The sequence below is a fragment of the Onychostoma macrolepis genome, chromosome 08 (genome assembly GCF_012432095.1).
Source record: "Onychostoma macrolepis isolate SWU-2019 chromosome 08, ASM1243209v1, whole genome shotgun sequence".
NCBI classification, from domain to species: Eukaryota; Metazoa; Chordata; class Actinopteri; order Cypriniformes; family Cyprinidae; genus Onychostoma; species Onychostoma macrolepis.
Window position 1 is genome coordinate 21257376 of NC_081162.1, and position 16093 is coordinate 21273468.

The 16093-nt window shown below is 36.0% G+C and overlaps 1 protein-coding gene across 10 annotated transcripts in view; it reads right to left on the bottom strand.

Moving 5' to 3' along the window:
• The window catches only part of LOC131545740 (probable voltage-dependent R-type calcium channel subunit alpha-1E), an 84945-nt gene that overhangs the window by 40319 nt on the left and 28533 nt on the right, over positions 1–16093 (bottom strand). For all 10 annotated transcript variants that reach the window (XM_058784830.1, XM_058784839.1, XM_058784837.1 and 7 more), the window contains 6 exons: positions 10915–11018; positions 10359–10517; positions 7996–8186; positions 5403–5506; positions 2997–3112; positions 2395–2448 (listed from right to left, as the gene is read on the bottom strand). In XM_058784830.1, coding sequence (XP_058640813.1) covers positions 2395–2448; positions 2997–3112; positions 5403–5506; positions 7996–8186; positions 10359–10517; positions 10915–11018 — 728 coding nt within the window. The remainder of the gene's footprint in view (positions 1–2394; positions 2449–2996; positions 3113–5402; positions 5507–7995; positions 8187–10358; positions 10518–10914; positions 11019–16093) is intronic.

The following is a 16093-nucleotide window of genomic DNA, read 5'->3' on the forward strand; positions in this document are numbered from 1 at the left end:
ATGTTATCTTATTATATTTATTTTATTTCAGACTAAACAAATAACAGATTAATAAACCAAAACTGTAAGAAATAAAAATATATACGGGTTATAAAACATTGACAGACTCTTAATTTGCATTTTGGTCATGTCACGCTGGATAGCCCTGCCCATGTTGTGTCAGAAATTATTGTATTACATGTTCCCAATTATAAATAAATAAATAAAAATCATTCACATTTATTGTAACCCCAAATATGCTTATCACCTTCCAAAAATCTATGTATACATTTTTTTTATTTATTTGTTTATTTAATCATTATTTAATCAGGGACAATGCACTTAAATAATGCATAAAATGTAATGTAAATTGTGTCAGGGTGGCTAATTTCCATCTGTAACCCCAGGGTAGGTAGAAAAACTGAACCTAAAGCAAATTATTAAAATATTATCTGGAATTTTTTATTTATTTATTTTTTTTAAATTGATCAATGATGGTAACTTTTCATAAACATCAAATATGTTTTGGTTGGCTTTGATTTTGTTGAGTCCTGCAGAATTTATGCTTTAAATGCCTACAGAGAAACTAGGCTATGTATCACTGAAAACTGCAGCCAGCTTAGGACATGATATGACAAATGTACAGCCATCACCCCATTGTAATAATTTACTTCAAGCATTTATAGAATATAATAGGCTAGACAGCAGCAACTGAAAGTTCCCCAATTTAATCAAAGCATCTAGCCTAATAGCTTGCACTAAGGCAGTGTTTCCCAACCTTTTTTCTGCCACGGCACAGTTTTGATGTAAAAAATCCCACGGCACACCACTAAGCATTAAAAAAAAAAAAGATAGAAAGGGGATTTTTTTTTTTTTCAATAATTAAACATTGCGTCATCAGAGTTGGTATTTTGACTTTATATATGATCAGACACCTGCACTTAATATATGTGCACTTGCACTTTATATATGCTCAGACACTTGCACTTAATTTCTGAAAATCATACTCAAATGGAGTTAACAAGGTTTTTGACAACCGAATGACGGAGATCTGTGTTTTGCTCATCATTAGAACGGCTGCATCTAAGGCAGTTAATTAATCGCATAACGTTTTTATCAGTTTGCAGGTTATAAAGTTTATTGTAGCTATATGGGCGCTCAGTTTCTCTTGTTGTTTAATACATTTGGGCAAAATCTCACGATATAAAAGATGAACCCAAAAAACGTTATGCACAGGATATTTAAAATGTACAAAAGTGTATTGGCTGTAACTAGACAGCAAATGTTAAGACTCTTCTCTGCTCTTTAAACACACAAAAAACATTAGCCTTTATAGACAGTGTTTCTTGAGTAAAGAAAACACTGTACTTATTCAAACATTAGTTCTTTATTTACCCTTACATTGAGAAAAAGTAGACATCCGTCTACAAACTGTGCGTCGCGGCGCTTCATTCTGAATGGAGGCGGGTGGAGTTATACGGTTTGACTGACAATTTGAGGATCCAATGGCGTTATGAGGTTTAGTCACAAGCTCTTTTGAATGCTTTTCATTGGTTAAATATTTGTAAAACCCACAAACAGACATAACGATGACCAATAGCGCTGATTTAAAATAATAATAACTAAATATAATAGAGATAATTTTCCACAGCACACCGACAACCGTGGCACAGTGGTTGGGAAACACTGCACTAAGTGATGCATTCAATTGCAAATAAATCCGCTTGTTAGATTTCGCTGTTGTCATGGCAACAATGAAGTAAATAGGAATGCCTGCAATTACATTTTATGTTTTAATCTCTCTTCAGAGTGCAACCTGGATACCTACTGCTGTCAAGCCTCATATACAAGGGCTAAAACAGGTCTCAGTCTCTCCTGACCCCCTAAAAATTGTTGTCCGTATAGGGCTTAGTTTTTTAAGACAATCATCTTAAATGGGATGATGGGACATTTACAGCAGAACAGCAGGGGCATCAAAATAACAGTTCACCATGGTAACTGCCTGTTTTTCATTCACACAGCCTCTGGGAAGCTGTCAATCAACATTTAATAAAAAAAAAAAAACCCTTGTTTGATTCTGGGGAAAACCTGTCGCCTTGCATAGGGTTCGGATGTCATGTGGAGGGTCTTCGCTTCACAGATGTGCGCCATGAGCAGGATCATGGCGTTTTGTTTATTGTGACATCAGTCTATTGAATATACAATCCCTGTGCTGTTTTATGGGACCAGAACAGGCTTTATACGCCAGAACAGGCTATTGAATAAATGATGAAATCTGGGACACAGAGAGAATGTGTATTTACTAGTGTGTTTAAAATAATCACATGACCCTAACCCTGACACATAATTAAAAAACTGCATCCCACAATCTACGTGGGAAAATAAGAGAAAAACAGCAGAGGTCAAACATCTCACCATCCAAAGCAGAAGGTCCTGAATTCTTGTTCTCCTCTGCAAGCATCACCTCCTCTGCAAAATAAAAACATTTGAATTTTATCAAGTTGTGCACATACAATTAACTGAAAAACTGGCATGTAAAAATCAAATTTATTCATATAGGATTGTGGAAAATTAACACAAAGAAACCAATGAACAAGAAATATTTAAGATTCGCACTTTTTCTAGATCACTAAACAAGCAAGCAAATTTGTGATATCGATCATACTCACCACTTTTTATTTTCAGATTTTCCTGCTTCTAGCACAAAGTGCATTCTGGATCATTTTTAAATCATGCTGATGAACATGATCATTAGGTTCTGCTGTCATTTAAAGCATTCTGAAATGTATTTCTATTTTATGTTTCACTTGAATTGTTACACTGATATATAGCAAATAAAATTTGCTATGAAAAAATGGCAAAATAGAAGCATTTTCTTTCACAAGTGTGTCTCTTTTTAATGGTACTGAGCATCTGCTCTAGAATGGGGCGATGCTGTGGCACAGTGTGTTTTGACAGATTTGATTTACTTTATTTGTTTTGCTTGGCGCATTTGCCAGCTCAGTATGTAAGAGTACCTGCACGGTCGATCCATGCCCGATATCCGTTCAACTCCCTCTCGATCTGTTGCTGTCTCCTGAGCTTCATGAAGGCTCTTCGGTTCTCTACCCGCTCTCGCTCTTTAGCAAACTCCCTACATGAGCCAACAGCATACAATTACCCACACAGAGAAGAACCACAGGGATGACACACTTAATTTATCAAAGTGTTTCACCTGCAGAGTGAAGGAATGAAAGGCAGAAAGAGAGGCTGCATCCCAATTTGCATCATTTTTTTAAGTTGAAATCACACCAACTTGTGGCATCTACATATTACATCATCACTGCTAAAAGGGGTCATATGATGCATTTTTATGTATTCTATGTATTTTTCTTTAGTGTGTTATGTAGCTGTTTGTTGGCAGAGTCACGCTCCACTCTGATACATTCTGCTCAAGTCGCGCTTGCAAAGTTTTCGATCAATCGGCTTGGTCCTCTGCATTTTTAGAATCTGATTAGGGCTCAAACTGATATGGTAAAACTCACAACATTATTAACTGTCTTTACAATTGCTTTGGAAGCTGAAGCTTGCGATTATGGTTACATTTCTGACACACTTCTGATGTTCAGTCAATCACAATGCACTGGGTCAGCTGGCCAATCAGAGCACACTGAGCTTTTTGAAAGGAAGGGCTTTGTAGAAATCAATGCGCTTTAGAAAGACTGGGCATACAGGAGCTAAAATACTGTAGAGTATATGAAAAATAATGTTTTTTTTGTTTTGTTTTTTAACATTAAAAGCATGCTAATATATTCTATTACACCCAATACACAAAATAAAGATCTTTGAAAATAGCATCACATGACCCCTTAAACATATTATTTTTTTTCATGGAGAAAATTGGCAACAAATTGATAAGTATTTGGACATAAAATATATTAAAGGGGTCATATAACTATAACATACTTTGTTTAAAATTTCTCAATGGTAGTGTAAAATACCCTTTTACCTTGTCAAAATCAGCTCTGTTTTCAGCAAGCCATTTAGTGCATGTTCCTTTAAATGCTAATGCTCTCTGCTCACCCTGCCCCTCTCTTCCATGGGGTGACGAGCCGTTCTCATGAGACTGTTTACTTTAGTCGCGGAACTTGCAGAATAGAACGTTATTAGGAAAGGCGATTTGCAAAGATTCATAAAAGAACCTTATACTTACTTCTTCTGTAGGTGAGGCTGGATCACGAATGATTCGCGTGAACACAAACGCATTTAGGTAGATCGGGAGCGCATTCCCTTCAAAAACAAACGTCTTCAGCGGCTCACATGTCGGGAGTAAATGACAACTGCTATGTTCATTATTATATCCAACAACAAAACACCTCAATCACTTAGGAGCTTGAAACAATGGCGAACTGATGACAGCTCACTCAGGGCGGGTCTAAGGTAAAACGCTAGTGTCAATCAACAATCATGGGAGGGGCCTGGGTCTGTGTGACATCACACAGACAGGCATCTGAGAATGGCTTGATATGAAGAAAGGGGAAATGATTTAACGAGATTTAAAAAAAACACTGGGTGGATTTTTATCATTATAAGATGGTTGTGTACACACACTGCCAACACACATTTCAGTTCAAACAACTTAATAGTGCATGTCACATCCGATGACCCCTTTAATGAATTTTAAGGTAATGAATTTAACCTACAATTACTTACAGTATAGTACACAACAAAAAGGTATGTGTCATCAATTTGATAAAATTTCAGGTTTCTTTACAAAGGTAAATTAAAGAATTATATTTACTTAATTATTCAATAAATCGACGTTATTGCGAATATTATTGTTACTTGTTCATCATTGTGACAGTGTTTTATTTGCAAGAACAACACAGTGATGAAATGCGCTCTGTTTGTCCTTTAAGGACTACTGTACAAACATGGTGGTGACTTCCATGTAAGGGGACCTGCGGTGTATGTAGATACAAATTGCTCATTCTAAGTTAATAAAAACATAACGGTTCATTATGTAAGGTCTTTATACACCTCTGAAAACATAGTTATGTATATTATATTGCATTTCTGTCAACAGATCCTCCTAAATATTACACAATGCACCTTTAAAATATATTAAAATAGAAAGCAGTTTTTTAAATTGCAATATTTTACAATATTATGGTTTTAACTGTATTTTTCATCAAATAAATGCATCCTTGATGAGCACAAAACAACTTAGTGTTTGTGAATACAGAACAATGAGAGATGTGTAGAAAGAGAAACCAAGACCACTGTATGTGTAGTAACTTAATCTTACCTCTTGTCTCTAGAGATGAAGTTAATACATTTCACATTAACCTCTGATAAAACTCATTACTCCTGTGTCAGCTCACACATCAGGTTAGATGTAGTGTCAGTTTGTCTAAGAGTCCATTGAGGAAAACAATACTTACCCTGACAGGACTCCTAATACCAGATTCAACACAAAGAAGGAGCCAATTATTATTAGAGGAATGAAGTAGAGCCAATTCCAAGTAGAGCCTAAGGCATCGTTGGTCTGTGCAAACACAAAACAGGAAGTGATCAAAACAATGAAAATAATTCATTATGGTTTCAATTTGCAATAGATACTAAATCTACTAAATGCCTGGCTTTAAATGGTCAGAAAACCATAAACCCTGCCCTTGTAATAGTGACGATTCAGTGGGGCTCTACTCGGCGGTGCAAAGGGTGTGATCAATGCGTGGGCAGGCGGCACTGTTGCCCAGCTGAGCTGAGAGGGTGTTCCCCGCATCCTGACGCAGCTGCATCAGCTCAGTTATGAGTGTGAAAAACACCTCTAACTGTGGCAGCATGACTCACGTCAATGCATGACACCATGTGACTGATTAAAAACACTGTGGACTCTTTCAGACATTCAAAATTATGAGATCAAGTAATTATTTTAATCAAGTAATCAAACCCACAAAGGATAATTTTCATCAGATGAAATATTTTAAAGGTGAGCATAACTAGAAAAATAATTAACTCTAGAAATGTCCATGGCTTTTTAAGATTTTCCATGAAGTACCAGAAATCAAACTTTTAAAGTCACCTTAAAAAAATCAAAAATTACAATTTGGTCACACTTTATATTAGGTGGCCTTAACTACTATGTACTTACATCAAAAAATATGTACAATGTACTTATTGTATTGCAAAACACTTTTACTGCTATTGAGGTGGTATATGGGTAAGGTTAGGGACAGGTTTGGTGGTATGGGTAGGTTTACGGGTGGGTTAAGGTGTAAGGGATAGGTCAACAGAGTAATTATAAATGTGATTACAGAAATTAATTACAGATGTAACTACATACAGGTATTTTTTAAAATATAAGTACAATGTAAAAACATGTATGTACACAATAAGTGCACTGTACCAAATGATTAATTTAAATGTAAGTACATTGTAGTTAAGGCCACCTAATATAAAGTAGGACCTACAATTCTTATGTTTTAATGGAATGTTGCAGTGTTACAACCCAGAAGTGGACTGACAGATCTTTTCAGTGCAAACTCATTTGGCACTTGGTAAACGCAGTCGATGTAGTCATCGACTCATCCTCAAAAGTCATGAATAAACAACAGAGGTGCAAACAGTAACACCTGAATTCTTTCAAACAAGGTCTCCAAGCATTCTTTTTGTTGTATAAAGATTTTATCTCAAACTAAATGCATAAAAGTCTGAGTAAGTCCACAAAAAATCCATAAAAAATCCATAAAAATTACAGGTCCCACTTTATATTAGGTGGCCTTAACTACTATGTACTTACATTTAAATTAATAATTTGATTCAATGCACTTACTGTGTACATACAGTACATGTTTTTACATTGTACTTATATTTTTAAAAATACCTATAGGTACTTACATCTGTAATTAATTTCTGTAATTACATTTATAATTACACTGTTGACCCATCCCTTACACCTTAACCCACCCTTAAACCTACCAATTACTACCAAACCTGTCCCTAACCTTACCCATATCCCACCTCAATAGCAGCAAAAGTGTTTTGCAATACAGTACATTGAACACAATAAGTACATTGTACTTATTTTTTTTTATGTAAGTACATATTAGTTAAGACCACCTAATATAAAGTGTAACCAAATTACATATTAAAACTAAGAAAATGAAATTCCATCCTCAGATACCAGTACTACTGGATGACAGTGAAGAACAGCGCCAATTCAGCATATACATGGGACTAGTATGATAGCAGTCAACCACCCAAGCTAATTCCACCAAAAACTCCAATAATCTAATGCAGAATAAAGATTGTATCTAACACCTCTCATTTTCCAGTACTTGGAGCTGTTTGGAGATAAAACCAATCTGACAAACCCTTCCAAATGTGACTTGTTATGAAAAGGGAGTTGTTATGTGCTTGAATCAGCTTGAAAGAAGATCAGAAGTCAGGGGAAAGTTACACAGTGTTGCATGCTGTACAGTATGTACAATCAGTGAACGAATACGATCACAGCTGGCTAGAATACGGAAAGAGGAAGTTCTTCAAACATAAATTGCAACTATTTCAGCTAAAATGGACCAACCATAAGTGCAATTGTATCATTCAAAACTTGAATGATTTATGTTCTTATTTTGGGGAGAACAGAAGGAACAGGATTAGGGAACAATGTAAATGTAAGCTACCTGCATGAACACAACAGATCAACATCTCCCAAAGCCACGGTATCAACAAAAAGCAAAGACAAGCTCATCCAACCAACAACTCAACCAGTGTACTTTACAACCAGTCATTAAAATGCATATAATGTGAAATACTACAAAGAATCTAATGACCCCGTTTCATCTAACAACAATATGTGGTAGATTAATGATCAAGTGTCATCTCCTGAGGAAGACTTTAACATGAAGTAACAATTCAACACTGAACTACAATAAGATTATAATTTTATGTATTAGGATTATAATACAGAAGCATCATCATTTCAAGCACAGGAGCAAAACTGCTACATAACGTTCAGCTGAGAGAGTAACTCACATTATAGAGTACAGCTGTCCAGCCTTCCATGGTGATGCACTGGAAGACAGTGAGTATGGAAAATAAGATGTTATCAAACTGAGTGATGCCATCATTGGGTCCTTGCCAGGGGCCAGTGCAGTTATAATTTCCAGGACAAGTCTTGGCCCCACACGGGAAGTCAAGTTCAGATGAGTCTGCTCTCTCAGAGTCTGCATGAGATGAGAAAGACATTTTTTTTTCATGAATTGCATACTGACTGTATAAGTGTTCAACTTTTGATTTTTTAATAATGTATCTGTGTTATTTGTTTGCTTTTTTTGCTATTTGTTATCATGCAGATAATAGAGTGGGGGAACTATGATGTCACTTTGTAGGCGAAAACCCGGAAGCGAGTTAGCATTTTAGCACTTCCGGTTCCAACGTCCCAGAGTCAATGGGTTTTTTGAATGGGATTTTGGTTAAATCCCTAAAATAAGGTCCGTGGTTCACACAGGCTCAAGATACTTTCACGTTTTATTCTACGACATAAAACACACCAGTTACACCCCACTCGTGATTTTTTTAAGCTGTTATGTTTCTTAAAAAAGACGGTTGCTAACAAGTTGCTAAATGGGACTACAGGCGCTGTCGGAGACATTAAACATCCTCACGCCGAACAGTTTATCAATATACAGTATTTTCCAGTTGTAGTATAATTTGTAATTCAATTAATTTTAGGATAACCAATGAATAGTTTACAGCATTTTATATTGTTGTTCGATGTTGTTGTTTTTTTTGCTTTGCCCCGAAATGCGACACGTTTTCAGAGGGAAGATGCTTGTTTTATCGTGACACGGAGACTCTCTGTACCATAAGGTAAACGCATATTACAATTATTACATATAAACACCACATTTGCCGGCTTAACGTGGTGAAATTTAAACTTTAATGATGCATATTGCTTAAAGGCATGTAAAAATTAAATGTTTGCGGCCACATGAAGCGGTTAGAAAACATAGATTGAGGATTTCCTTGAAGCACGGATAAAATAACATTTTGTGCACCAATCCTAACAAAATGAGAGCTGAAATGTGGTACTTTGTTCACTAAATAAGTTTAAACTTACCATATCCAAAAACTCGCTCACTCTGCTGTTATTTAAATATGCGGGGATACGTTTTTAATTAAAATATTCATATTAATCAAGGATTTATTGACTTTTAATGCACCTTATTTCGAAATGTACAGAAATACGTGCTTTAAATGTCCTTTAGTTATGATTATTTCATTTATTCACTATACTATTTATTACTAATGTCTCATTTCAGTTTTAGTTTGTCTCTAGTTTTGTATTTATTCATGAAACGGTTCCTGTAGCGTGGATTAAAATTCATATACAGAGTAAATCCTTCACTGAACATGTTAAAAATAAGTTTGAAACAGTTCTCGGGAGCGCTGTGGTGATGACGCTGAAGGCGAGCGACCGTGGTGGTGTAGTTCGTTTATAGCCTAAGTTTAGCTTTTCAGTTCTGGCGCTTTTATTTCGGCTTCAAAATTCGTCAAAGATATATTATCTTGTCAAGATATCTTGATGGACAAAACGTGTAAGTTTCATGAACTATGGTTGAACACAGAGCTTATTTTTTGCGATAATCCAAAAGCCTATGGGAAAATCCTATTGGCTTTTTGTCGAAGGAACCAGTTTCATGCTAACCGCCGATCCGCCTACAAAGTGACGTCATAGTTCCCCCGCTCTATAGAAGAGGCCAACAGAATGATGAAGTGTTTACTTCCTGTATGGGAGGAGCCGAGCCCCTGACTGGCAGGTGTGTATGGACCCGTAACAAATTTTATTTTCTGCTCTTGCAAATGTCAATGATGGTATTCTTGTCAATAGAAATCTTAAATTTAATATTTAATAACGTGCAAGTGCATATAAAATTAAATTACTTCCCCTCATGTTGTTCCAAACCTTTATAACTTTTCTATATAAATTCCTCAGAAGAAAACATTACAGGTGTGCATCTTGACACAGAACAATGACACTGACATATTTTAAGATATGTCAGAGCAAGATATTTTCAGCTGAGACAGCTCAAACATGCATTTTAGTCTGAGACTAGCTTAAGCCTTGTCTGTGAAACCGGGGGTAAAGATGTTAAATGGTTGCCAAGTTTAACAGAAACAATTTTTTTTTTTTCAACTGAAAATTTTCTGAAATACTGTTTACATTTTTATTTATTTTTTGCCATTTTTGAGTATTCTAAAGATTTAAATATTTGGTTTAGATCCCAGCAGCTGAAAAGCATAAATGTAATAAATATATTGATGTACTCTATGTCTGTATATATGTGGATGTGTGGGTTTTGTTCTTGTGTCTGTCAGAGTGTGATCCTCCTTACCTGTAATGTTTGAAAAAGCTACACATCTTTTGTGGAGTTTTCCACTGTAGAACTCTAATCCAATAATAGCAAACATGAGAATGGCAAAAAACAGCAGCAGACCAATCTGTAGCAGTGGCACCATCGCCTTCATTATGGATTTAAGAACTATTTGCAGACCTTTAAAAAAACATGAATATAAAGATATCAATAAACCTTACTACACATAAATAATCAAAACAAAATATCAAACTGTAGTATTCATTCCTTCACATGTGGAAAAACTTTAACACTACAGCATCCACGTGTAAAAGAACAACTATAACACTGTGTCCTAATCAAGTGTGATGTGACAAATTACAGATACATGGAGTGGGTTTTTGGACCAGTGAGATTTCTTTGTACAGCTACCAAAATAATTGGACAAAATGCCTTGCATGTCGCTTGTTGCAGTTGTTGCAATTTATGTCTTGTTTTTATCACATTGTACCTGATTAGGAGGCAGTGAAATACTCCTCATTTCAAATGAAACATTACAATGTTTGATTAAGAACTTCATATAGAACCGTAAACATACTAGGAATGCCAGAAACCAGTTTAAGGGGCCGTAATACCCTCACAGCCCTGAGCGTGCGCAGGTCTAATGAAATATTCATGTGGGCTCCTGCTGTGGCCAGAATCCTGTTAAAAAAAATAAAAACAAACATAGGTTAGGCAAAGAAACTATCAACATAAATTATGCAGGATATATGGATATTTCACAAATACTGTATGTTAATTATGATATTTTGTAAACTACGCAATCTCCATCATTAGTGACATGGTAATCAGCGCGATAGTGAGGACTCATAGTGATACTGTAGGTAAAGGGGAGTAATTAGAGCAGTGGTGCTAAATGTGTGTGGTCCTTAATGAGGTAATCCCTTTCAGTGAATGACAGCCAGCACACTTCTGATTCACAGCTTCCTTCTAAGCACAGGTGATATTCATCAGGCATGACCAATGAGTCATCTCTGTCTTTCAATCCACATGGTTGTTCATGTATAGCCACAATCAGACAGGAGCACACAACTTTAATACAGTATATGAGAAAACTGATTTTTCATATTTGTGTGACAATAATAAGATGCCAGTAGGAAACAGATGTGACACTCAAGATGAATTTAAAGGGACAGTTCACCCAAAAATGAAAATTCTGTCATCCTTTATTCACCCTCATCTTATTTCCAACTCATATTACTCTCTTTCTATTGATTCTAAATGTGTCTTTACATATCTGTACCTTGTATATGTGGATGTGCCTATACTTATTTATCCACACAATTAGCCAACTATGAAAAAGAACAAAGGAAACAAAAAAACACAAACATTTCTTGAGGAACATGTGCGACGTCTGTACTTAGTTTTTTTCTATCCAAACTATACTAAGAATAACTTTTGCATATACTGTGTAGTATATATTTTCTTTTAGTGGTATGGTTTGGATGAGTCTGTAGTCGTTATAATTAGTTTTATATAAAAACAGTAAAGTACTATGATATGTCCTCATTTACATAGCTATGAAAATGTGTATGAGAAAAATTTAAAAAGCTAAAGGGGGGTTACCTTAAAAAGTCACTGTTCTGAGGAAAAAAGGAGTGTAAATGTGTATACAAACACACAGTATTCGAACACAATAAATGCATTTTCCTGAGTGATCATTGCTGTTGAAGAACTTATGTAATCACACCCATCCCTACTAGCACCCTCCCAAGAAGCCGGCCAGTAGGACCCTGCAATAATATGATATGATTATTGTTGTTCTGATTAGAATGAACAGAATCCCTCATCTCTCAAAGGGAACCCATCAAGGGCATGGCTCATTATAAAATGCAAATGTTGTCCCTTATTTGCTGTGCCACCTAACAGGAAACAGCAACTCGTTTGTGATGCTGCATGCAACACTCAGAGGGAAATGAGAGGAGCATTATTGTGTGAGAGAGAAGCTTTTGTTGGCAGCATTCGGTTCCTGACAGCTACCCACTGGATGCCATGTGTGTAACCTGGGACGATGAGTCCTTCCCAACATCTCAACCAAAGCTGAAATTCTGGATTCTCTCATATCCCAGTTCACCTGGCACTCCTGTTGTTGGCTAATTAAACTTCATCCCCTTCCACCCCAATGAGATGAAAAAGACTGCCAAAGAAAGGTGTATGAACAACACAAAAAAAAAAAAGAAAAAAAGAAAAAAAAAAAAAAAAGAGGAGGAAGATACATAGAGAGTGACAGAATCAGATGAGCGATTTTATACACAGAATATGGCTTTAGCCAAAGCAACTGAGAATTTATCTCCACTGGTTTCCAAAATTTTGAATTGAACAGATGTTTAAAGACACATCCAGTGTGTAAGAGGTCAAAAATAAATTATGTAAAATATTGATTTAAACATACAGAAAACAGATCAAACAGAATGTGCCAATTTATACAGTTCTCTTGTGCAGAATCTTATTTGACAAATATAAAAATACAATGTTTTGTTAAGTTAAAGTTTTATTAATTCATTTTAATGAAATTCATGAAAATAATTATGAAAATGTTCTTATCTACTATATGGGAAATGTACAAATCAGCTTTTAACATTGTTAAACTATTTACTTTAGTGATACACTTATTTTACATGGTTTAATTAGTACACTGGCAGCACATAAAATGAGTCTCTAATATTATATATATATATATTCAGAAGTACCTACAAATACAAAACTGTCATTTTAATTTGATGCACAAATAAAAGTGATCCATTTGCATTTGTTCATCACAAGTTCAAAACAGCACATTTGACAAAAATGCAGTCTTTATCTGCTGTAAGTGCAGACAAGGCTACGGTATTTCTGCCAACTTCCAATAACCATGCTCATGAGCGTTAATGAAGACCTGCATTAAACTATGCATCAGAGATAAAATAAGACTTCAATACAGCCTTAAACAGCTCCTGTAGCCCACCCATAGTGAAATTAATAAGTGCATAGCACAAACCACAGAATATTTCCCACTCAATATTTTCACTTTATTTTCAGCAGGGCTTTAAAAGAGTGGAATATTAATCCCAGGTTGTCCTGCATATTAGTCACATCTGGGGTGTCAAGGTAGCAGGATGTCAGCGATTCTAATTAGGACCTGAGAAAGAATTAAAATAGCAGCACAGGAGTGAGATGAAAGACTTCACTAAAAGACTGCTAAAGAAAGAAATAGAGAAAATTGCTCCTACAGCTTTTAGGAGTCTTTAAATGGCAAGGCCACAAATGGTACAATCAGAAAAGGATCTTACAAAAACTTAAAATAGATAATAAATTCAATGGAAAATGTTATTGTCAGGGAACACAGACTCAGACAGAAGGTAAGCGACAATGACCCTCAACGGGTGTCTTTATTGGCAATAAAGTTCAGATGATATGGACATTAGGAGACAGACGAGACTCTGGATGGAATGCTAACGGGATTACCAGACTTGAAGAGCACACACAGCACAGAGAGGTGAGAGTTGGGATCCAGGAGCTGGGGAACAGTTGAGTAATGGAGAATGTTCTAGAAGATCATTGGAGACAAGGGATAATCCTTGGAAGGCGCAAGTCACACTTGGAGAGCAGAATAGCGTTAGCATCTGTGATCCACGAGGGAGACTAGACAATGAGTGAGTGCTGGGTGTGTGCTTAAGTGTGTGCTGATAATTACGTGACAGGTGTGGCTGATTAGTAATCAGGTGAGGGTGCTCTGTGATGACGTAGTGAGGAATGACAGACAGATCCGTGACAGTTATGATGACCGTGATACTCTGAGACATCCGACAATATTATGTTTATAAAAAAGTTGATAAAACTATCACTATCAAGTATTGAGATGGATCCATCAGTACAAATTGTGTAACATTAGCACATGTTCAATTATGCTTACATAATTCATAACAGCTTGTGTTTATAACGTTAGCGTTTACAAACCATCACTGCCTAGAGACAAACGCTCTCTAAGTCCAATGCCAAGATGCATTCATATGTATATAAACAGAAAAAACACTAATTTCATGCGAGGAAAGCTTCATTCCTCACTTTGAGAGGAGGTTGAGAGGAAGGAGAGAGATCTTGACTGTTTTCACTGAAAACAATATTGTGTGTAGGCGGATCAGGAACACAAAGCTGGTGTGAAGACAATTCCCTGGCACTGAATGAACAGCATGACATGTTACCACCAACAAAAGACCAAAAGATCATAAATATAGCACAGAACGGGCTTCCTGTGATTCATGTAAGCCCGCTGCATAGCCAAAGTTCATACTAATGATTAACACGAAAGATTAAGTTCTGCAGATATATAGAAATGACACTGTAGTATTTTTGACAAATAAAGAAATTGTTAAAAAATGTGAATAAATGAAAGTAAGCCCTGTAACCAGCAGTGCAGTAAGGGATCAGGTAATTCATGTGCACTGGGAATCTTTTTTTTCCTAAGAAACACAAGGTAGCTCTAATTTCATATACAGCACACAGCGAATATGACATGAATATGACATAGTGGCCAACTTGATATTGCGCTCTATGGTTTAAAATCAAGGATTCAAAATTTGTTGACCATGCATATGCAGTGACAGCTTAACTCTCCTGTCCGCATTCAATTTGCATGGACAGATGGACCATCACGCAGACAACAAATGCACACTTCAAAAGATTTCACAGCAGGATTCGACAAAGTTTGCAAGGTTTGTGAAATGAAATGTTTATTAGATAACCAAAGACTAGCTTAAATTATATAAATGTGTATTCGCTGAATGCTGACAGTAGATGAAAAAGTATTATAGCATTTGCCTTTCTATGATAAAAATAAATGCAATAATACTATTTCCTATATCGTTAACTTTGTTGTTTAACAGTTCTGCCTAACAATTTGTTAAACTTATTAAAAACAGCAGAAACTGAGAATGGGAACTCTGCTCAGGTCTGTCCTGCATCAGCCACAACATCGGCCAAACAGAAAAACGTATCCAAAAAATGCCAAATACTTTGTAGGTACATCGGTCGACCACTAATCTTGACTTAAGATAAAGATAAAAATGAAGATAAAAAGTTTCTATAATGCAGCCCCTCCTTCAGAGTAAGTCCGGATTGTTTTGCAGGTTTCAACATCTGCCAGGTGATGTTTGATCACTTAAGGCTCAAGTGATCAAACGTGTAGTAATAGGACAACTCTCCTCAACATATGCTTGCAACATTTGCTTTAAATCATTTAATGTCCATAGCAAATACTGTGTATTTGTTCAAATCCCTTAGTAAGCGCAACAGAAATAATTATGCTTGCCTTAGAAAAGACTGGCCATTCTATATAAAAAATGGCATACAACACATGTGGGTGGGTGTTAGCCAACATAATCTTTTATAGATCCCAACCTAAATTTAACATGTAAGAGCTCTGTGCCATTTAAAATAACACCTAATTCGATTTGCAAACCAAATGTCAAATGTGTAAATCCTCTGAAGATTTCTCAGATGATATCATATGCATTTTAGCAGTTTGCATCCCTCACTATGTAGATATTGTGGTATTTCCTGTCTTCTGTCACTTAGCCAGACACTGCCGTTAATTATCCCTCTCTGCCCGCTGCAGAAACATGGCTCTTTGATGGGCCCCTGACTCACACATGCAACCGTTACATTGTGACAGATGGCATATGAATCATTAAGACACCAGTAGATCAATTATTCATCATGGGTAAAGAGCAAACACTTAA